This window comes from Chinchilla lanigera, unplaced genomic scaffold (genome assembly GCF_000276665.1).
Source record: "Chinchilla lanigera isolate Chin_1 unplaced genomic scaffold, ChiLan1.0 scaffold00053, whole genome shotgun sequence".
Lineage (NCBI taxonomy): Eukaryota > Metazoa > Chordata > Mammalia > Rodentia > Chinchillidae > Chinchilla > Chinchilla lanigera.
In genome coordinates, this window is record NW_004955454.1 from 5,609,100 (window position 1) to 5,631,789 (window position 22,690).

General features: G+C 42.3%; 1 protein-coding gene across 6 annotated transcripts in view; it reads left to right on the forward strand.

Moving 5' to 3' along the window:
• Cecr2 (cat eye syndrome chromosome region, candidate 2) overlaps positions 1–22,690 on the forward strand; it is a 61,701-nt gene that overhangs the window by 27,115 nt on the left and 11,896 nt on the right. For 5 of the 6 annotated variants that reach the window (XM_013520243.1, XM_013520244.1, XM_013520238.1 and 2 more), the window contains 9 exons: positions 496–545; positions 1,998–2,167; positions 7,636–7,719; positions 17,693–17,846; positions 19,332–19,461; positions 20,618–20,655; positions 20,739–20,830; positions 21,024–21,150; positions 21,886–22,274. In XM_013520243.1, the coding sequence (XP_013375697.1) occupies positions 496–545; positions 1,998–2,167; positions 7,636–7,719; positions 17,693–17,846; positions 19,332–19,461; positions 20,618–20,655; positions 20,739–20,830; positions 21,024–21,150; positions 21,886–22,274 (1,234 nt within the window). The remainder of the gene's footprint in view (positions 1–495; positions 546–1,997; positions 2,168–7,635; positions 7,720–17,692; positions 17,847–19,331; positions 19,462–20,617; positions 20,656–20,738; positions 20,831–21,023; positions 21,151–21,885; positions 22,275–22,690) is intronic. The other variant, XM_013520239.1, reaches the window with a different exon arrangement.

A 22,690-nucleotide genomic window follows, 5' to 3' on the forward strand; every position in this document is an offset into this window, starting at 1 on the left:
TTTTTTTTGGTTTTTCTCCGGTACCGGGAACTGAACTCACGACCTTGCGCTTGCCAGGCAGGCGCTTTTGCCGCTGAGCTAAATCCCCAGCCCCCTTTTCTTGGCATTTAACTAACATGTAGCTCGTCTGTTTGCTTTCCTAAAGGTTTTAAGAGTTACTGTTTTCCTAGGCATTAATGTTGTTGCCATAACACTGGGCATATGTCATTATTTCTACTCTACAGGGGTGAGACAACATCCAGGTGTTCGTTTATTTCACAGAATCTTTTCCTAGCTTCGCCCTCTTTACACACACTCTTGTCTCCATTGCATTTATTGAATTCACATTTGCGGGAAACAGCAGAGCAGTTTTAGACTTGTATTTGTTTTTCGTTTGTTTGGTACAAGGAATCAAACTCAGGACCTTGCGCTTGCAGGCAGGAGATGCACCACTGCGCTGTATCCCCAGCCCACATGTCTTTGTTTTAATTGCTGCCTCCTTTCCCTGTGTTTCAGTGAGAAGCAGGAAGAAAGCTCCTTGGCATCTGAGCCACAGAAAAGAAATGGTAATAATCTTTTTTGGCATTTAGAAAGGATTAAGTCAACATGATTCATTTATATTATGATGGTGACTGTCTTCTTCCAGAATCATACAAAGTAGTTAGGGTCATTGTAAGAGCCACGTAACTAGCCTTCCTCCCCTTCTCCAGTTTGCCATTCTTTATACTTCGTCTCCATCAGATGCACAGTGTAAGAGTAAGGCTAGGTCTGCTGGGCGTGCTGGTACATGCCTGTAATTCCAGCACTCTTGGAGGTTGAGGCAGGAGAAACAAAGTTTGAGCCTAGCCTGGACAGTCTAGCAACTTAGTAAGATGCTGTCTCAAAAGAAAAAAAGGCAGCCAGGCGTGGTAGCACACACTTGTAATCCCAGCACTTGAGAGACTGAGGCAGGAGAATCACTGTGTGTTCAAGACCAGCCTGGGCTACATAGTGAGCTTGAGGCCAGCCTGAACTACATAGTGAGACCCTGTCTCAAAAGAAAATTACAATAAAAGTCTTAGAAAGTAGCTCAGAGTTCAATTTCTAGTATTATGTTTTGTTTATTGTTTTTTGTTTTTTTGTTTTTTTCCGGAACTGGGAATCGAACTCACAACCTCGCACTTGCCAGGAAGGCTCTGTGCCACTGAGCTAAATCCCTAGCCCCCAATCTCTAGTATTATGACTAGGGAGAAGTTAAGGTTAGATCTGTTCTCAAGTGCCCTGTTAGTTGGCACAGTGAAATAGCCACTCAAACATTTGAGTGAGTGAGCACCTTTCTCAGAGTTTTTTTTTTTTTTTTAAAGAGGACATATTTCTTACCTAGATTTTATTTCTGGAATTAAAATAGCTAAAATTTGGGGATAGAATCATTTTACAGTATCATGATATAAATAAGACATAAATTTCTGCAAAGGCTCAAACTCAAGTATTTCTCTAGAAAAGTATATAAATATATTTAAGCATTTCTAGGATATTAAAATCTTATAAAAGTCACACTAGTTATTGTATTGCTTCTAGGCATTTTTTCAGTTGTAAACAATAATAATTAACAGCAAGAAAATCAAAAGTATGCAGTATCAAACTTTAAAAAGTTATATAGCTTGCCAGACGTAGTAGGGCATGCCTGTAATCCCAGTACTGGGAGACTCAGGCAAGAGGATCTGCTGGAGGATACCCGGAACTACATAGCAGGATCCTTTCTCAAAAACAAAAAAAATTGGGTGTGGTGGTGTACACCTGTAATGCCAGCACTGGGGAGGCTGAGGCAGGAGGATCCTTGTGAGTTCAAGGCCAGCCTGACCTGCATAATGAGACCCTGTCTCAAAAAGACCAAAAAAAAAACAAGAAAAAGTAATATACCTTTTTTTTCCACTTTTGATTTAGTCATGATCCAGGGCAGAGAGAATATTGAGAGCATATAGGGAGGAAAAATATTGTAGTAGGATCTATTGTAGTGAATGTGTCTCTTCATTTTGTAGGGTCCCAAGGGCCAGGCCAAGGCACTTGGTGGCTCCTTTGCCAAACTGAAGAAGAATGGCGACAGGTCACTGAGAGTTTTCGAGAAAGGACATCACTTCGAGAAAGGCAGCTCTATAAGCTCCTCAGTGAGGATTTCCTGCCTGAGATCTGCAACATGATCGCTCAGAAGGTATGCAGACACGGGCAGCACTGCCTTCCTATTTGTTAGGTCCCAGGACTGTAGTGATTAGGACTTGTTGGTATATTCCAGTGTCCTGGAAGTGGTACAGGCTGTCATCCTCTCTGAACTGGAGTGTTCACATGGGCTGTCATGCTACCCTCCTTCACTGTGGGTTTTATAATGTTCTCCGTACCCCCAAGAAGTCCTCTATGCCCACCAGCTAGTGCTTATAGTGGCTTTTCACAGCCTGGAACTAGCTCACCTGTAATGTTTCCTCAGTGGCACACCCTGAGCCTGCCACGTGTTCTCCTGTCACCCTGTAAAGTCTGTATATAATATTAGCCCAGTTTTTTATTTTGTTTTTAATCAAAAATCATTCTTACAGATATCTCCCCCACTAAGCACGAGGTTTTCATTGAAACCCTTCTTTTCCATGACATGTTCAAGTCTGCCTTCGCTTTCTTCCTTACCCTTCCGCTACTGCTCTGAAAAGCCATGTGCAAGTTTACTGTCTCCATGAACTGTCTAACCTAGCCTTAAGATTTTCTCCCTAACATGTCTCTTCAGGCTTTCTTGTATGTCCTTGTTAAGTTTAAGCTTCTTCAGTTTAGGTGTTGTGTCTTACTCTTCTTCGTAACACACCCCCCCCCCACGCACGTAATTTAATCTACTGATGAGTGTAGTGTGTCCAGTAATCTGATTATCTTCCAAAAGCCCCACTTCTGAGTGCATGCAGCTTCGGAAGGACATCTAGGTAGGAGCCATAAGAACAAGTGTGCTCCACCATACGTGGATATTTTTTGCTTTTTTCTGATGATATTCAACCTAACTTCTGGCAGATAATTCAAAAAGAAAAAAATCTTCAAGGCATAAAACTGATGATTTTCATAAAAATGTTCAAGAATATAGGTTCCTTATAGGAGAAAAAGATTAAACCTTAAATATAATTTTTGATAACCATGAAATTAGAAACCAGGAAAAGGATAGATTGGGTATTTTGTGGAATTTTTTTGTGGTACCAGGAGTTGAACTCAGGACCTTGCACTCACCAGGCAGGCACTTACGCCCCTGAGCTATATCCCCAGCTTCGATTTGGTATTTTGAAAGATACACAGCACTCTCACTATCAAAACTTCAGTAAAATAAAAGTGTTAACCAGGAAAAAAAGCAAGAGAATCTAAATTGTAAAGTAAAAATCTTAGCAAGTCAGTAATTAGAGAAGTACTTTAACAAAAAGATACCATTAAAACCCAGAGTTGATTGGGAATGTATCTGGGAACGTATTGGGAATGTATCTGTAAAACACATGTCTATCAAGGCCTGTGTTCCATCTGCAGGACCACAAAACAACAAAACAAGAGTCATTTGGATGTATTCACAAGGTGAGATTTTCTAAGCCTTCAAAGAATAGGTGAGTTGCCAGCAGGGCACATGCCTGTTCCTCCAGCACTCTAGAAGCTGAGGCAGGGGAACTTGGGCAGTGTAGTGACTTAGCAAAACCCTGTCTCAACATAAAACAATTTTAGAAAGGGTTGGAGCTATATCCCAGTGTGAATGCTTAGCAGTCAATCCCCAGTTACTGCCACTGCCCTTCTCAATAAAAAGAGTAGATAATTTTTAAATATTTCAAAAATGAAATGTGTGTGATGTAGCTCAGTGGTAGAGCACCGGCATAGCATGTATAAAGCCCTGGTTTTGATCCCTGGCACGACAAAAATCCAAAACAAAACAGACAGCCAGACGTGGTGGCACACGCCTGTAATCCTAGCACTCGGGAGCCTGAGGCAGGAGGATTGTTGCGAGTTCGAGACCACCCTGGGCTACAAAGTGAGCTTGAGGCCAGCCTGAACTGCACAGTGAGACCCTGTCTCAAAAAAGACAAAAAACAAAACAAAACAGACAAATGAAGGAGGAAAAGTTCAAAGGTACCCTGATCATTTAGACATAAGTATCTTTCGTCTCATTCCTGAGACAGTTGAGTACATTATTGTCATTCAGTAGAATGTATGTCACGTTAATACGGACAAGTGAAAGCTACTTTACCAGAAGAATAATCCATCATAGACAGGCTTGGTGGCACACCTGTAATCCCAGCATCTAGGAGGCTGAGGCAAGAGGATTCCTGGGAGTTCGAGGCCAGCCTGGGCTACATAGCTTAAGACTCTGTCTCAAACAAAACAAAAAAAAATCCCAGCATTTTAAGATTTAAAATTTTAGGGATGTAAATTTGATGAAAATGTCTATTATTTAGAGTTTCATAATAGTGCTCCATAACTATACTACTTCATCAGAAGCATATGCTGGCTTACTGAAGACTCAGATTCCCAACACACTACACTATTCTGTGCCCTCATCAGAAGTTTTTGAGATAGTGCCTTGTGCCCTGCATTTGTGGGGTCTCTCAGATGATTATTTTGTATGCTTTAAAGAAAGTGTTGGAGCTGAGGATATAGCTCTATGGCGCGGCACCTACCTGGCAAGCATGAGAGAGTTCAACTCTCGGTGAAAGCCTATCTGTTTATGGAAAGAAAGGCCAAGTATAAACCTGAATACTCACTTGGCTAATACATTGAGAATCGCTCTCAGCCAAATCTCTGCATAATAATTTTTTTCCAAAATAATAAATAAATGTAAAGAGGGTAAGACAAGAACAGTGAATGAGGGGCTGGGGATTTAGCTCAGCGGCAAAGCGCCTGCCTAGCAAGCGCAAGGTCGTGAGTTCGGTTCCCGGTACCGGAGAAAAAACAACAACAACAACAAAAAACAAACAAACAAACAAAAAAAAAAAACAGTGAATGACTGGCCCCTACCATGTATTGTCACATGAATCAGCATAGTGGAAGTATCTCAGGTGGCCTTTAGTAGATCAGCTAGCACAAATGATTTGCTCAGAGCTGTAGAGTTCTTGACTATCATTGCTGTGTTTAGCATTCAGCAGCTAAATTGTATGTTCAGTAGTTATTATAATATTTTGAATATCTGTTTGTGCCCATTGTACTTATTACACTTAACTATTACTCATAAAATATGGCAATAAAAATTTTATTGGACTTGGAGTGTAGCTTGCCTAGCATGTGCAAAACCCTAGGTTCTGTCCCCAGCACTACAAAAGAAAACAGAAGAAGCAGTTATTAAAAATGAGTTTCTTGGGGCCGAGGAGATAGCTCAGTGGTAAAGCACCTGCCTGGCAAGCACACGGTCCTGAGTTCGATTCCCAGTACAAAAAAAAAATTTCTTCTGAAAAGTTGGCTGTCAGAATAAAGCAGTAACAGATTGTATGGGGAGGAGCCATTAAAGTCTTCAGGATTCTGCTTTTGGTCTAAGTGTGCTGAATGTCTGTCTTACTTTCACTTTAAAAAACAAAACAAAGACCAGATAAAGGTTTAGAGCATGTGTGAACAAATCACAGGAAACCCGTTGGTGGGTCCTGTATTGTATGACTGGTAAACGATAGTACGTTTATACTGAGGTAAAGTGCTTGAAGTGTATACTTTTTTATTACTCCCTACTTTATCTATGTTAACTTACCCATCCGTTCTAGCTGCATTAACCAAGAAGGACTTTCCTCTAACAGTGACAACAGCCTATGATTCACCTGTGAACATCAAAACATACTTCAGTAAAAAGAAGCTTGATGCTCAGAAAGAGACACCATTGCATCAAGATGTGTTGTGAAAAGGAAACACCAACCTTGGATAGGGCACTATCTCAATTTCTGTTTTTGTATTAGCAAAATGAAATACTGTCACTTCACAGAAGCCTTTTTAAAAAATCCATGTCAGTATATGCAGCACTCAGTAGGCACTCAGCTCCATGGTTTATGCTGGTAAATAATTGATGAGAACTCTTGGTAGAAAAGTAAATCCACGTTTCTTAACAGAGTAAATACAAGTAGAGAGATTTGATAAATCTTGGAGGGTATGACATTAAACTTTCAGAGGACCAAAAGGTAAGGTCTGCTGTGTATGGTGGTACACGCCTGTGATCCCAGCACTTGGGAGACTGAGGCAGGAGAATCACTTCAAGTTCGAGGCCAGCCTGGGCTTCATATTAAGACCCTGTCTCAAAAAGAAAAGGTAAGATCTGCTTTGCTCACACAAAATTACAACTTTTTAAATCGAAAGGGATATAAACTACTGAAAGTGTTTATGGTAGAGAAAGTGATAATGTAGACAATAAATAATATTTAGACAGCTAATAAACATTAGGCCCTGAGATTTAAATAGAGATACACCTTTACCCTCTGTATCAAGAGTGGCGTGTGCCTCCTTAGTAACTTTTACATGTGACAAAGTTGGAATGAAACTGGTAGAGGATTTTAGTTGCTGTTAAACTGATACAATTCCTTTGCAAGACAGTTCCATGACAAATTTGCACGTTTAAAGTTGAAGAGATCCTTAGAATCTTAAAACATAAAGGAAATGCTCGTGAGCATATTGAGGAAACTGCTCGGGTAGCTTTGGGGAAAAGTGCCTGAAGATGATCATGATCTGCTTTGATACGTGGAATTGCATTTGCACCGAGTTGCTTAGTCTCTGCTTTGGGAACAGAAAAGCTTCCTAGAGATGCTGATCCATCACAGCTGCCACCATTACTTTACAGTGAGTTTAAACTGTATGAGTATTATCATTAGGTTTTTTGCATCCTGGGTTGCCCTGTCTTACTGATTCTTCAAGAAGTCTCAAGACTTTGAATAAAGTGGTTCCAGAACCAGACCTGGGAAATGTTGAATTTTGAAGCCAGGACCACAGAAGCTATACTCTCTGATCCAAACCCCCTTGCCCACACCTTTTCTTTTAACAGTTGGTACAAGGTGAAGCTACAGGGCTCATAACACAGAAATTCTAAACACGGGCTGATACACCTTGGCCTTTCCAGCACTTGACTAGAATTGAATTGTTGTCAGAAATCCTTCAGTCTCTTTCCGGCCGTTTTCTTAGGCTGTAATCTTTTCGGGTGAGCTGTCTTACTCTGAGTCACTGCTTTTCTCCACTCTCACTCATTTTGCGTCCCACCCTGGCAGCTGCCCTCACTTCTCACTACTGCCGCTGAGCTGCCTTTTAAGGGCCAGTCTGCCCCCAGCTGCTCCTGATGCCCTTGTTCAGTGCCACTCCCTTCAGCTGAAGCTGATAAAACATGGCCTCCCTTAATCATTTAAGGGGAAGGATTTTTACGTTTAAACGTGGGAGTTTCTTGGCATGGTATTGTCAAAGCAGACACTTGGTTGTCTGTGTTGTGTGTGTTCTTGTTGTTACCAGAGAATACATCTGCTTAGTACCTTGCATAGCTGAATGGTTATTTCCCTCGGTCATCTTTGGAAGGATACTTTGGGCCCTCCATCAAGGTAAAGCAATTACCTGAGTGCCTTAATGGTCATTTTTCTATTGGCAGCAGCAGCAGCAACAGCAAAAGCAGTAGCAGTAGCTGAGAACACCCTAATCTATCTTTTCCTTTCTTTTCCTCACTTCTAACTGTAGGGAAAACGTCCACAGCGTACAAAGGCAGAGTTGCAACCTAGGTGGATGTCTGACCACTTGTCCGTCAAATCCATCAAACGAGAGGTGAGTGTGAGAGAGTAGAGAGAAGGCATTTTCGTTATTCGGAAAGGATAGTCCCGTTACATTTATTTTATTCCTGCATCTGTATTTTCCTTTACTTCAATCTTAATTGAGGATTTTTATAGGGAAAACGCATTCCTGTAAGTCTTCAATGACTTATAAAAATAATTCAGAAAGTCACATTCTGTTGGACTTTAAAATCTCTTGGGATGATGGTCATTTAAGGTAGATGATACAGTAGATAAAGAAAGTTGATGTATGCAAACATGAAAGAAGTTGGAGCTATGCAAAGAGAAGGGAACTTGGACCGGCAGAGTTGTGTCTGACCTGAGCTAGTACAGTGACTGGGATTTTGATGGTGGGGCACTGGGGCAGAGGGTATTCCTCACTACAGGAGTAATGTAGACAAAAGCACAGAGGCTGCAGAGTCCATAGTGTGGTCAAAAAACAGTACATTAGCAGGTGGCTGTCATATAAGATGATTTGTCACATTCAGTGGAAGAAAATGCTGGGCAAATCAGATTTTGGAGTCTGTATCTTTAGTGCGTAAATGGAAGGGAGATTATGTCATCAGATCTTTGCATTGGGAAGATAACTTTTGGTCACTCTGGTGCCTGATTTAGTAAGGAAAAACTGGCGAGTGTAACAGCAATTCCTCCAGCAGGATTTAGCAGTGAAATTCCTCTGATTTGAAACAGAAGTCTAGAATGGAAGAGATGGCACAGGCCTTTGGTGAGGGTGCAGAGAAACCTATTCATATGGAAGTCAGAGCTGCAAGAGGTTCGACAGACAGTAAAAGTCTTGAGAGCTTTTTTTGTTTTTTGTTGGTTTGTTTCTTTCTACAAACTCAGGATCTTGCACTTGCCAGGCAGGCACTATACCGCTGAGCTATATCTCCAGCTGTTTTGTTTTGTTTTTTGAAACAGGGTCTCAGTCTGTAGTTCAGACTGGCCTGGAGCTCACTGTGTAGCCTGTGCCTGCCTCAAACCTATGGTGATCCTCTTGCCTCGACTTCTGAGTGCTGGGATTACAGGCGTGCACGCCCGCGCCCGGCCTCTGGAGCGTTAAAGTCGCTAGTTTTTCAGAGACTTATTACTCCGCTTGCCCATCTCAGCACAATACCCAGTACTCACAAGTCAGAGGAGAGGTTTAATTTGTTTCACAAAAAATAAGTGGTTATTGACCACGATGTTACTTGCCTTTGGGAGGGATGACAGTAAAAGAAAACAAGTAATGAAAAGGTAAAAACTAGCCAGGTGTGGTGGCGCACGCCTGTAGTCCCAGCACGCGGGAGGCTGAGGCAGGAGGATCGTTGGGAGTTCGAGACCAGCCTGGGCTACAAAATGAGCTCAAGGCCATCCTGAACTGCATAGCGAGACCCTGTCTCAGAAAGACAAAAAAAACAAAACAAAAGAAAAAGTAAAAACTGAGAACTTACGGCAGATCCCTGTTCCATTTTTAATTGGAGATCCACCATGGACATGAGCAATGTGAAGGAAAGGAGGACGAAGTGGGTGTGAGGCTGACTGGTGAGACGAAGCTCCTCGGTGCAGGGGCTTGCGTGGAGTCGTTTCTCCTGAGACATGAGGACAAGAAAAGAGCAAAAGCTTGTGAAATAGGAAGAAAATGTTCAAATGGGGGAATGGGAAGTAGGGAGGGGAAAAGGAAGAACAAGAAAAGAACGCAAAAATGGAAACAAAGCCTTTGTAAATAAGAAGGGGAAGAAGGATTGAAGGGAGGGGAGAGAGATGGGGAAAAAAGAAGAATCAAGATATATCATGGACAGGACTGGGGAGATAGCTCAGCAAGCGCAAGATCCTGAGTTCAGTTCTGGTACCAAAAAAAAGATATCATGGACAGGTACAAATTCCTTATGAATGTGATCATTATGTGTACCTAAAAAGTTTCAGTAAACTTAATTTAAAAAAAAAGAGAGAGAGCATAAGTGAAGACAGAATTATCTTGAGGACAGGAGGAGAGCAGGGGCTTCAGGTAGAAGTTGAAGGCAGTGTTAGGTGCGGGCCGGCAACTAAGTAGTACCAAGAGGGTTTTTTTCTCAGCAGCACCCAGGAGCCAGTTATGGGTATTTTTATTTTGTATTGTAGCTTATAGTAAAGTGACTTTACAATTACACTGTAGCAAGGGACATTTTTGGTACATATTCTTATTCACTGAGATTTAAAATTGGAAAGGTAGGAGTGAAAATGCGGCATAAGAAACCCAGCTGGCAGCTAAGACTGCATGTGATCTTGGTGGCAAACAGAGTGAAAAAAGGAAGAGGCCGGGAGTAAGGAAGGGGAGGCAAGCAAGGCACAAGGGTCTAGGAAGCCAGTTCTGCTTAGGCTCTGTTGCTGTCCTAGGAAGGCTGCAGGATCAGGGCAGGGCAACCCCCTAAGCTATCTCTGTCCTCAGAAGGCCTTTCTGCATTTGTTTGTCCACTGTGTTCCAGTGTGAACTTAATCGGATTAGCACTCACAAGAAAGTTTTATCTTAGGACACAGTCAGGCTGGGGATATAACTCAGTGGCACAAGTGCCTGCCTAACAAGCGCAAGGTCCCGAGTTTGATTCCCAGTACCCAGAAAAACCCCCAAAAAACTAAACTTAGGACACAGGCTCCCTGTGATGTAACAGAGTTTTTGTTTTGTTTTGTTTTTTGCCTTATAGTATTTTCATGGCTCTTAAAAGTCACGTCAAGCCGGGCGTGGTGGCACACGCCTGTAATCCCAGCACTCAGGAGGCTGAGGCCGGAGGATCTTTGTGAGTTTGAGACCAGTCTGAGCTACAAAGAGAGCTCAAAGCTAGCCTGAACTGCATAGTGAGACCCTGTCTCAAAAAGATAAAAAAGAAAGTCATGTCAGCATTGTGGTGTATTAAAAAGATCTTGTTATTAACTCAGTGTACACACTACCATAAACATTGAAAATGGAGAAGCTGATAATCTATAACTTCATGGGTTTGAGGGATTGGGGGGGTGTTGCTGTACTAGGGATTGAACCTGGGCTCTTCACACAGAACTGCATAACCTACTGTATCTTTTGAGACAGGGACTTACTACATTGCCCAGCCTGGGCTCAACCTCCCAGAGTGCTGGGATTACAGGTGTGTGCCACCACGCCTTGCTTGCTTTGGTATATCTCGCTTTAGCAGTTCCTTTCTTCAGCTCATGGATGTGTTATTACCAGGTCAGTGACTTGGCATTGAGCTCCTTTGGGGTGCCGGTTCTGCAGTGGCCGGCTTCCCGTATCCCAGCCTCCTCTCACTCCTCTAGTCACTGGTTTGGAAATGCTCGTTGGTGATTGGAATCCGGCCATAATTTTCAGATGGTTTTCCAGCTCATCTTGCCAAGTTGGACTCTTTCCATTCTATTACTTTGATAGTTGCTGTTCACTGCCCTGGGCCATCCTCGGTACCCTCTCAATGCCGATTGTGTAGGCATCGGAATAGCACTGGAGGCTCTCAGTGGCTGCAAGCAGAGGTTTAACATCAAACACTAACATCTATCTCTTACTCTAGGCGGGCTTTGTTGGTTTGTTTGTTTTTTCTTTTAATTCTGCTCTTTAATTTGAGATACAAGAAACCACAATACTGCAGAGATTTGGGGATATTTATTGTAGAACCAGATATCCTGGAGGAAACCTTAATGGCAGTGTGAGTTTTGTGGTTTTATTTCTAAACCAGAAATCGTCAGTTCTTTCAAGCATTGGTAATTTGAAGTTGAATATTAGGGCCTCAAAAATATTTTAGTTGACTCTTGGGGAAAATATCAGAGAAGGGACTTTGTCTCAGTGAAACCCCCATGGGGCTGCTGTGAGTGTTTCTGCTGAGGAGCTCTGGACCCTGCTGTTGCTAGGGAGATGCTGGCATAATCCCAGGCATGCGCCTTGATGGTCAGGGGGCCAGTGAGTCTCAAACCTGCCTTGAGAGGGAGCCCTGGCCTTGCTAAAACCAGAGATCCTGGCTAATAACAGTGTAGAGAATTTCAGGGGCTTTTAAATTAGCTTCTCGTTAAGATGCCCTCTTGATTCTAACAGGCCTCTTAGGAAAGTATGTAAACACCAACCCTTAGCCCATGTGCAGCTGGCCCCTTTTAAAGAAAAGCATTGCAGCACGAGGCACCGTGCGGGGCTTCCCCACACATACCCTGTTCAGTTTCTTTGGTTTGGTTTTTGCTCATTTGGCCACAGCAGGCCTTCGGTATTGAAATACTGCACAGGCACCCTCAGGAAGTGAGTGCTGCCGTCCCAGTGTGCTCATTAGCACTTGCTTTACCTCGCAGCGGCTTGGTGCTCGGCGCTGGCACTGAAATCCTAAACGGACTCTCTGTACATTGCACAGCACAGATTTCCTTTTGGTGTGAGTGGTGTCATTTATGCAAAATAATTGTCATAATTCACATGGTGTGGAAAACTTAAAATTATATGCTCATAAGAGAAAAGGAGTTGAGAAATGTGAGGCAAAATGTAGTCAGCCGAGCCACGGGGAATTTCACCTGTTCCAGCACTGCTGGGTGGGGTTCTGGAATCGGGCGGAGTGGACATAGGGTGCAGGTGTCACAAGTACAGGGCGTGATGGGCCACAGCTGCCGGGGTCTGCAGCCGGGGTCTGCAGCCGAGGCAGGCGCAGGTTCCTGACGTTCAGGGAGCTTTGAGCTTAGTGCTCAGAGATGCTGTAACCCAGCTTCTTCCATTAGTATAGCCTGTGTGCTTAGCATTTATGTGTTAATGTATGGGAAAAAACGCATTAGCTGGTTCTGTATATAAGCAGGATAAATACATGCATGAAGACATTAAGCAGATTGGTGGTTGCCAGACACTGGAGGAGCAAGATAGGAGATGGCTACTTCGTGAAACTGTCTCAAAAAAACAAAACAATCAAACCCACCCTAATAGAGAAACTTGTTTCTCCTCCTGTTGATGCTACTATGTGGTTCAGACTGGCCTTGAACTCCCTATATACCCCAGGCAGGCCTCAGACTCCCAGTAATTTCCTATCTCAGCCTCCCAAATGCTGGAATTACAGGTGTGTGCCACCACACCTGGCTTTGCGTATATTTTGTTAATGATACATTTCTTTTTTGGTTTTTTGAGACAGGGTCTTTGTGTAGCCCAGGTTGCCCTCATCTCACAGCAATCCTCCTGCCTCAGCCTCCCAAATGATACATTTCTAAATCTCTGATTTAAGAGCAACAATCATCCAAGGCATGATGGCACATGCCTGTAATTGCAGCGCTTTGGGAGGCCAAGGCAGGAAGACTGGAAGTTCAAATCCCACCTGGGCAATTTAGTAAAGCCTTGTCTTCTAAAAAAAAATTTTTCTTTAAAAGTAATGTGTCTTGGTTACCTTTCTGTTGTTGCGGACAAAATACCTGACGCCCCAAATTAAGAAAGGGGATGGGTTTATTTAGCTCACAGTTTATGGAGGTTTCAGTCCATAATCAGTTGGCTCCAAGGCAGGGTGGCATGACAGAGGGGCAACAGTTCGTGGTGGTGGAAAAACAGCAAAAACAGTAAGAGCAAAAGTGAGGGTCCTCTTTGCCTGCCTTCTGTTGATTGTATGCAGGCTGCCTGCTCTCAGGTGGGTGTAGCCCTCAGCATATCTGTGTCCCCCCCTTGCATAGGCTCAGGATGTTTACAAAATAAGGACCCTGGTCCCTGCTAAGTCACTTAGTCAAACTTGTAAACTTCTCAAGTTGACACAATGAACAACATCCTAGAGCAGTAAGGGCATGTCCTCTACACCCCAGGATGTAGAGCTGCTGAGTTACTTAGTTAAGCTTTTAGACTTCTCAAGTTGATGCAGTATATCAACCATTGCCCTGGGCTGGGGATGTTGCTGAATGGTAGAGCATCCCTTGGTTCTATCCCTAGTGCTAGAAAGGAGTAGAGGGTGGGGTCAGAAGAAAGGCAATCACTGGAGAACACAGTGGGCCCAGGAGGGTAGGGAAATTGATCAGTGTGTGCAAGGTTGCAATTCGGTAGGAGTAAGAGCGTGTGATGTGCCGTTGCTTATTCCACATAGGGTGAGTGGAGCTCAGGATTAGGTAGTGTAGCGCCTGCCTGGCAAGCGCAAGGTTGTGAGTTCAGTTCCCGGTACCGGAGAAAAACCAAAAAAAAAAAAAAAAAAAGGATTAGGTAGTGTATAGCTGAAAAAGTAGAACAGATTTTTAAAATATTTTTGCCATAGTGATAAATGCTTAAGATAGATATATTTAATTCGATTCACTATATTGATTTTTAAAGAATATGTGGTACTTCATTAATACGTACAATTTTGTGTTTTCTGTGTAGTAATAGTAATTGCAGGATTTCATATAGAGGAAATTTATAGCTTAATAAAAAGGTGTAGAAAAGTATCACTCAGAAGTTATGACCTTTATTTTCCTAATGCTTCATCAAATTTTTCTTTGTAAATTAAAATTTGTTTCTAGGGGCTGGGGATTTAGCTCAGCGGCAAAGCGTCTGCCTGGCAAGCCTGGCAAGCGCAAGGTCGTGAGTTTGGTTCCCGGTACCGGAGAAAAACAAAAACACAAAAAAGAACAAAAAAAAAATTGTTTTTGTCTGTAATCTTAAAAGTCTTTTTGGTATGACTTAGATCAGTATTGGTTGTTTGACTGACCTAACCAACAATCAGCAAGCTGTTTATTAAAAAAGTTAGTAACAGCCAAAGTAGGCTGTACGTTGGGAGGGTAAGACAGGAGGATCCCCAAGTCTGAGCCCAGCCTGGACACTTAATGAATAGAGACCTTGTCTGAAAAGTAAAGGCTGAAGATACAGACTAGTGGGAAGTCCCTGGGTTCATTTTCCAATAATACTGAAAAACAAAAAACCAACATGCAGTATCTCTTCAGACAGAAGTATTTCTCAGGCCAGGCCTGGTGGCACTCATCTGTAATCCCAGCACTTGGAAAGCTGAGGAAGGAAGATCACCACAACTTTGCAGCTAGCCAGCCTACTAGTGAGTTCACAGTCTACATTATATAGCGAGACCCTGTCTCACAGAAACGAAAAAGTATTTCTCACATGGATAATGCTGAAATCTGACAAATGCTCTCTACTTTTACAGGCAGATTTATGTGCACATCTTTTTTTTTTTTTTTTTTTTTTTTCTTCTGGTACCAGGAATCGAACTCACAACCTTGCACTTGAAAGGCAGGCACTCTGCCACTGAGCTAAATCCCCAGCCCTGTGCCCATCTAATAATTGCTTCAAGATACAGTATTAAACTAAGATTTTCCTTAAATAATTCAACCTCCAATAAAAAGGATAATTTATGTGCAAAAAAAAATTATGGCTGCGTGTTTGGTACATGCCTCTAATCCCGGCACTTGGTAGACAGGGAAGAAGATCGCCGCCAGTTTTAGTCTACCCTGGACTACAGAATGGGTTCAAGGCCAGTCCAGACTATCTAGTGAGACCCTGTCTCAAAAACAGACAAAATCAATTGTCGGATGGCTTTGGTTTATTTGGTTGGTTGGTTGGTTGGTTTTGTGGTACTGGGGGTTAAGCTCAGAGCCTTCACACTGAACTCTGTCTCCAGCCGCGTGCAAGCGTGCGTGTGCATGTGTGTTGCTAAGCTGCCAGGACTGGGTTAAACTTGCAATCCTCCTGTCTCAGCATCCCAGAGTGCTAGGATTACAGGCATGCACCATCATACCAAGCTTGATGTTTTTTTTTAGAATGTAAACAGTGTCACAGGGTACATCCATAGGTTTTTCACTTGGAATATAAATAAATTATCAAATTTTAGGTAGTTACACTCATTTGTGTTGTTTTATATTTGAACATTTCTGCTTCATTGTTATCAAATCAACTGTTCATAATCCATTTCTAATATCTCACCTTAAACATTCACAAATTCTAATCCTTAGGTACTTGAATATGTTTTAATTTTAGACTTTAAACAAGGATTACATGGGGCTAATAAAAAGTTAATGAGAGTTAGGTTATTTTAGAATATGGATTGTTAGTTTAACTCGCAGTTTATTTGGAAAGGGTTGTTCTGAGCTCCAGATGTTGATAGAATGTGGAGACAACATGTAGACTATTGAAGGCCTGCTCATTCCAGTTTAGGTAATGTTACCATTTTCGTGTTCACACATTTGCTCCAAGCCTTTCTGCACACATGTATCACAAAACTGAGATCATATTGGACAACTTTGTAGCTTGGGTATTTTCTCTCTGGTGTGAGTTTGCGTATTCATGTTCAGTTTGTTTTGTGGGAGGCCACCATTGCTTTGTAAGACGTCTTGATATATTTAGAACATGTCTTCATATTCATTGCAAAAAGTTACAGAAATATTCTTTTCATAGGTTCTTTCCTTGCTAAAGAGAGTATCACATCCTTAATTAGGCTTCACCTGAAGTGGGATCATCTCTGAAGTAAACGTCAGTTTTGCCTCTCTTGATTTTTCTGTATTTGCAGCCTGTATTCTTTGTTACATGCAAAGGCATGACCTTATCGATAGCAGTGTTCAAAAAAGTAATGCGAGGGCAGGAGATATAGCTCAGTGGCACAGCGCCTGGCTGGGAAGTGGGAGGTCATGAGTTCAATTCCTGGTACAAACAAACAAATAAAGTATTTAATTCTAGTTCTCACATCTGCATAAAAGTTGGAATAAATTAAAAAGGAATAACTTCCATGTTCTAGGCTACAGAATGGCTCAGAATTAGTTTTATTGGAGAATATGGTTTGTAAAATTGTCAAAATATTATGAGGGTAATGGTTCTTTATCCATAATTTACCTTTTATTTTGTTAGTTTCCTTTTTTAATTTTCATTTTTATTAATACATACTTGCAGCACAAATACATTTATCATGGGGCATTGGCAAATGTGTGTAACACACCTTAATGGTTTTTATTTTGCTACATTTCTTAAGTCACATTCCTAGTGATCATGTGCAAACTTTATGTTAATGTTGTTTGGGTTGAAAATAAGGGGAAATGCTGACTGGTCTTTGAATAACTTTCAAGACTTTATTGTCTTCTTTAAAGCTCTCTTTCTTTCTTTCCTTTTTTTTTTTTTTTTTTTTTTTGAGACAGCATCTCACCATACAGTTCAGGCTGGACTTGCGCTCACTTTGTAGCCCAGGCTGGTCTCAAACTCAAAACTATCCTCCTGCCTCAGCCTCCTGAGTACTGGGAGTACAGGCATGCGCCACTGTGCCCGGCTTTATTTTTTATTTTGAGACAGTGTCTCATTAAGTCACTAAATTGCCTAGGCTGGGCTCAAACTTGGAATCTCTCTGTCTTACCTCCCAGAGTGCGGGGATCATATGTATACACTACCTACATGGTTTCCTTTCTGCATATTAAGAAAAGTACAAAATATAAAAGTTTTAAAGTAGTGCATCATTGAAATTATGAATCTGAGTTCTGTCTAGTGATTGTCTTTTCATCCTTAGTATACTTAGATGAATGTACTTCTAAAATTTTCACTTTTATCAAATAATCTAGAGGAGTGGTTTTTCTGAACTGCCTCAGTTTCTCCTCTTTCGTTCATCATGTTATCCTTATGATTGTCTCTTACAGAGAATGAATTATACCAATCGGAGGTCTCAAAACTTTTGCCCAGTTCTGAAAACCCATTTTGAGCTGAGAGTGATGGCACACATCTATAATGCCAGCACTTTGGCAGGCTGAAGCAGGAAGCCGGCAGGTCCACCCTAGTCTGGGTAACTTAGTGATTTAGTGCAATCTGTCTCAAAATAAAAAATAAAAAAGGACTGTCACAACTCAGTGCAGATGCCCTGGGTGCCATCCCTGCTACTGCCGAAACAAAGCAAACTGTTGTTTGTTAATGTTAATAAATCCATACATATATATTAAAGATGATAAAATCAGCTTGTTTCTGTGCTGTAAATCCACCAGCTAAGTTACCTACCAGTACTTCTTGAATTCAGTGGATTAGCTTTTAACTCAAAAGGAAGAACCTTTCATTTTGCCGTCAGCTTGATCTGTTCCTTGGCTCCTCACAGGAGACTCCAGTGCTCACCAGGATAGAGAAGCAGAAGCGCAAGGAAGAGGAAGAAGAACGGCAGATTCTCCTTGCTGTGCAGAAGAAGGAACAGGAGCAGATGCTCAAGGAGGAGAGGAAGCGGGAGTTGGAGGAGAAGGTCAAGGCCGTAGAAGGTGTGTGGGCTCCTTCCCAGGCCACAGATGTTCGTGTTTGGGAGCAGCTGTCTTGTAGCCATGACCGGAACAAGCCGGGGACCATTCTTTGTCTCATCTGTTTCTGGCTGTTTCTTTTTAGTTAGTTGTCGCCTGTATTCTGTCATACTGACTTACCTGGATCCAATCTCTGTCTGTCCTTTTTATTCCCGATAAAGCACTTGTGTTTGTCATTCTTTGTGTATCTTTCAGTATCTTGCTTGTTGTTTAGATCTCTATGTCCCACGTAGAATAGAAAAAAAAAAAAAAATAGTGATGACAACTGATTTCACAGGGTTTGTTTGGTTTTTGTTTTATATTACATGGTTGGTTGGTTGGTTGGTTTGGGTTTGGGCTTTTTGGTTGGTTTTGTTTTTTCTGGTACCGGGAATCAAACTCATGACCTCGCGCTTGCCAGGCAGGTGCTGTGCCACTGAGCTAAATCCCCAGCCCTAGGGTTTGGGCTTTTTGTTTTTGAGATGGGTTATAATATGTAATCAGGTCTGGGGTTGAACTTGCTATGTAGCCCAGGCTGGTCTTCAACTCCATCCTCCACCCTCATCCTCCCAAGTGCTAGAATTATAGGGCATGTACTGCGTATCTAGATACAGTTTTATCATAGATAAAATATGCATAAGAAATGTCTCAGATTTTTATTTAGATTAGGTATAGTTCTAAAGTATTATTTGGGCAAAGTAATTTTTTTCAATAATAACTCTAGTTCTTCGTCTTGCTGTAATTGTTTTTCATTTATAATTCTACAGTGCCAAGGATAACAAGTGTTTTCTTGTATAGCAGTCATATTTATAAGCTGACCCTGATAAGTTATGTGATAATAGGTCATTTGGCACAGTTAGATATAGACCAAGTTTTTTCTTTGCCTTGCCTCCCTTCTTTGTGATTGCAGTTGTGGTGGTTTGGTTTTGCTATATAGTCCAGGCCAGCCTCAAACTTACAATCCTCCTGCCTTAACCTCCCACATATTGAGTGTTTTCTTTTAAATAAATGTGTACCTTTAATCCCAGCACCCAGGAGGCTGAAGCAGGAAGGTCACAAATTTGAGGTTAGCTTTCGCTAAAGAGCAAGATTGTGTCTCTGAATGAATGGATTAGTAGATGCCTAATTAGTAGATGCACCTGGTTTGTGCTAGCACTGTTGGAGGTAGATGTAGTGAACAAGAAAATGTAGTCCTTTTGTGGAGTTTCCATTCTAGTGGTGAGAAGATGGGGAGCAGACAGAGTGCTGAGGCATTCTAGATAGTGGTAATATTTAAAAGAAAACAGCCATATGCATGGGTAGAGTGACGTGGTGGTAGTAACATTTAAATAGGGCTATCACAGAGTTCTGTCTGAAGAGGTGACATTCTCGGTAAGTGAGCAGGTTGCCCTGTGTCTGTGAGGGACAGAGCATCACGGGCAGTGGGAGAGCAGGCGGATGCACAGGCTCAGTCGCACTCGCCCCTTGCAGATCGCGCCAAGAGGAGAAAGCTCAGGGAAGAACGGGCATGGCTGCTGGCCCAAGGCAAGGAGCTGCCCCCAGAGCTCTCCCATCTGGACCCCAGCTCTCCCACACGGGAAGGAAAGAAGACAAAGGACCTGTGAGTATTTAATACCAGCAGCAGCAGGAGCACCTGGCCCTCTGCCGATAAACATTCCCCTCATTTAATCCTTACAACAGCTCTGTGTGCTCAGCAATGGCATCTCCATTTCAAAGTTGAGAAAACTTAGTAATGGACAGGGTGAGCCTTAAATCCCCAGCCTCAACCTGACCCAATGACTTGGCCACCCAGACCCAAACCCAGACCAACCTCTCCTCCCCTGCCCCTTCCTTCCCTCCCTTCCCTCCTGTTTCCTGTTGCCACGCTGTAGAAGCACAGTGATATTTTTGCACAAAATTCTTATTGTCCTAACTTGTAAATTTAATGAAAACCAATTCAATGATTATATAAAATTGTTTCTTGGAAAGTGCAGAACTGCTTACTCTAAATCATAACTTCCCTTGACATTACTAGGTACCGTCTGTGTCTTTATTGCGTACTTGAAATTTAAAAGCAAATATGTAAATGTTCATTGCTAATGAGTTAATTCTGTCACAGGCTTTTGTGGACTTTGTTTTGCTTTGGTTTTTGATACAGGGTTTCACTATAGAGTCCAAACTGGCGTCAAACTTCAGATCCTCCTGCAAGTGGTAGTGGGGTTCCAGGTGTGCACCACCACACTTGCCATTACTCTCTAGATCACAGAAACGTTCATGAGCCCAGAATAAAACCTTAAGAATATGCTCTTGCCACATGTGGTGGCGCACACCTGTAATCCCAGCACTTGGGAGGCTGAGGCAGGAGGATCACTGTGAGTTCAAGGCCAACCTAGGGTACAAAGTCACTTCAAAACCAGCCTGAATTGCATAGTGAGACCCTGTCTCAAAAAAGGAAGAAAAAAAAAGAAAAAAAAAATATATATATTATATATATATATATTCTTAAGTAGTTAAATAATAGAGCCATATAGTTCTGGATTATTCAGTCCATTTCCATTGCTTTAAGGATGAGAAGAGTGGTGTTCCCTTTTATGTTAAGGTATATTATCCTTAATCTTTGTATTCTTTTCAGGAAGTGTTTGCATTGTTGACAGACTTATCTGAAAAGAATCATTAAGACTATTCCAAATCGTAGTGCAGTCAACTATATCTGAATTAAAAGCTGAGTTGAGAAAGTGGTCAGAGTTACTACTAATGTCTGATTTTATGATTCACAGCTTCGAGCTGGATGATGATTTCACTGCCATGTACAAAGGTTAGTTCCCATTCTCAGTTACTGTTTCTGATGGGGACATTGCCATGTGACTGTATTAATTAAATTCTCCTTTTGGTTCTTAGTTCTCGATGTGGTAAAGGCTCACAAGGATTCCTGGCCCTTTTTGGAACCTGTGGATGAATCTTATGCCCCTAATTATTATCAGATTATTAAGGTATCTTCGAAAGTGCCTTCTTGGGTTTTGGGTTTCATGCTGCTTGTCATTCTGCAGTCAGGTCTCGAGTGTACATTTGGCTCCTGAGCATCAGGTGCTATCAAGATAATGTTGCCTTTTAGGGACAATGAGATGTTTGGTTTGGGGGGTTATCTAGTATATTTTAATTGAATAATTAAGTGTCCTATTTTAGATCCCCATGGATATTTCAAGCATGGAGAAGAAATTGAATGGAGGTTTATACTGTACCAAGGAGGAATTTGTAAATGACATGAAGACTATGTTCCGGAATTGTCGAAAATACAATGGGGAAAGTAGTGGTAAGTGGGAGGGAGTTTGTGCTAGATGCATGTCTGTCCATTAGCGTATGCAGAATAAAACGCCTTCCATGACAAATGTGCATTATCAGACTGACGTAAAAGCTGTCAGATTGGCCACTCCCCATTCTTAGCCAGGAGCTCTTCCCTTTGCCAGAACAAGAGAGTGAAACAGGAAGCTGTCTGGCCACAGGCCATTTGTCACCCTGCAGACCAGGCTGCGTGTAAGTGGTCCCAGCCCTCCTCGCCACAGGGAGGACTGAAGCTAGAGGAGCCCACTGCCCACCCTTGCTGCCTTGCAGCTAGTTCTGGGGGTGAACACTGGCTGTAACAAGTGCTCTGAGCCACACCCCTGCCTATCATTCTTAAATCATTGTGAGAAGACAGCGTCGTAGCTCTCTAATATCATACTGTAAGTGGTCCCAAGTCCTGAAACTTAGGGTTATTTATACACACACTCAGATGCCTTCGTTTTTTAAAACTAAGCAGATTCAGCAGTAGTATTTAATAATTTTAGTAGTTTATCCTTAAATAATTACATTTCTCCTGATTTGAGACAGCAGTCCTGGAGTCACTGTCTCAGCCACACGGCCTTGCACTTCCGTGAACAGAAACCATGTCTTCATCCTTTGAGCACAGCTCCACAAGTAATACACCCCAGTGGGGAATTCAGCATGGAGTACACTCCACTTGTATTTAAACTATACCTGCAGGTCAGTCCTTTTGTTTTTCTTTCAGAGTACACCAAGATGTCTGATAACTTAGAGAGATGTTTCCATCGAGCAATGATGAAACACTTTCCTGGTGAAGATGGGGATACAGATGAAGAATTTTGGATTCGAGAGGATGAAAAGCGGGAGAAAAGGCGGAGCAGGGCTGGGCGCAGTAGTGGGAGCCACGTGTGGACTCGCTCTAGAGACTCTGAAGGGCCCAGCAGGAAACAGCAGCCAGTGGAAAATGGAGGAAAATCATTGCCCCCTACACGCCAGGCTTCGTCCTCTCGGGATGATCAGAGCAGCAGTTCTGCACAGCCCCCGCAGGATGCAGGCACCTCGAACAGCCGGAGCTTCCCCCGCCCCCTGCATTGTGGCGGAATGCCCAGCCAGGCCCCCCTTTTTAACCAGATGGTAAGGAGGTGATCTCCAAGCTCCTGGAATCACAAGGAAGGAAGGGCTATCCAGTGGGCACTTCCTCCAAAATCATTACATGGGTGATTTCTTTTTCTTCGTTCATTCTCCCCTTAGTTCAAATTTTCCTTTCTCTTACTCATTTGAATTGTATATTCTCAGTATGGGCTAAAGTTGGGATTAAATAAAGGCTGGGAGTGGGGAGGTGCACATACGGGGTCCTAGCTACTTGGGAGGCGAAGGCAGGAGAACGGTTGATCTGAGCCCAGGAGTTGGGCACCTCCTGGGCAACATTGGAAGACCTCAAGGGAAAACAAAACAAATATGCTCCTTTTGTGTGTAAAGCACAGAAGTACATATAGTACATAAACTGTACATATATGTGAGGCATTAAGTTTCAGTAGTAGTTTGCCATT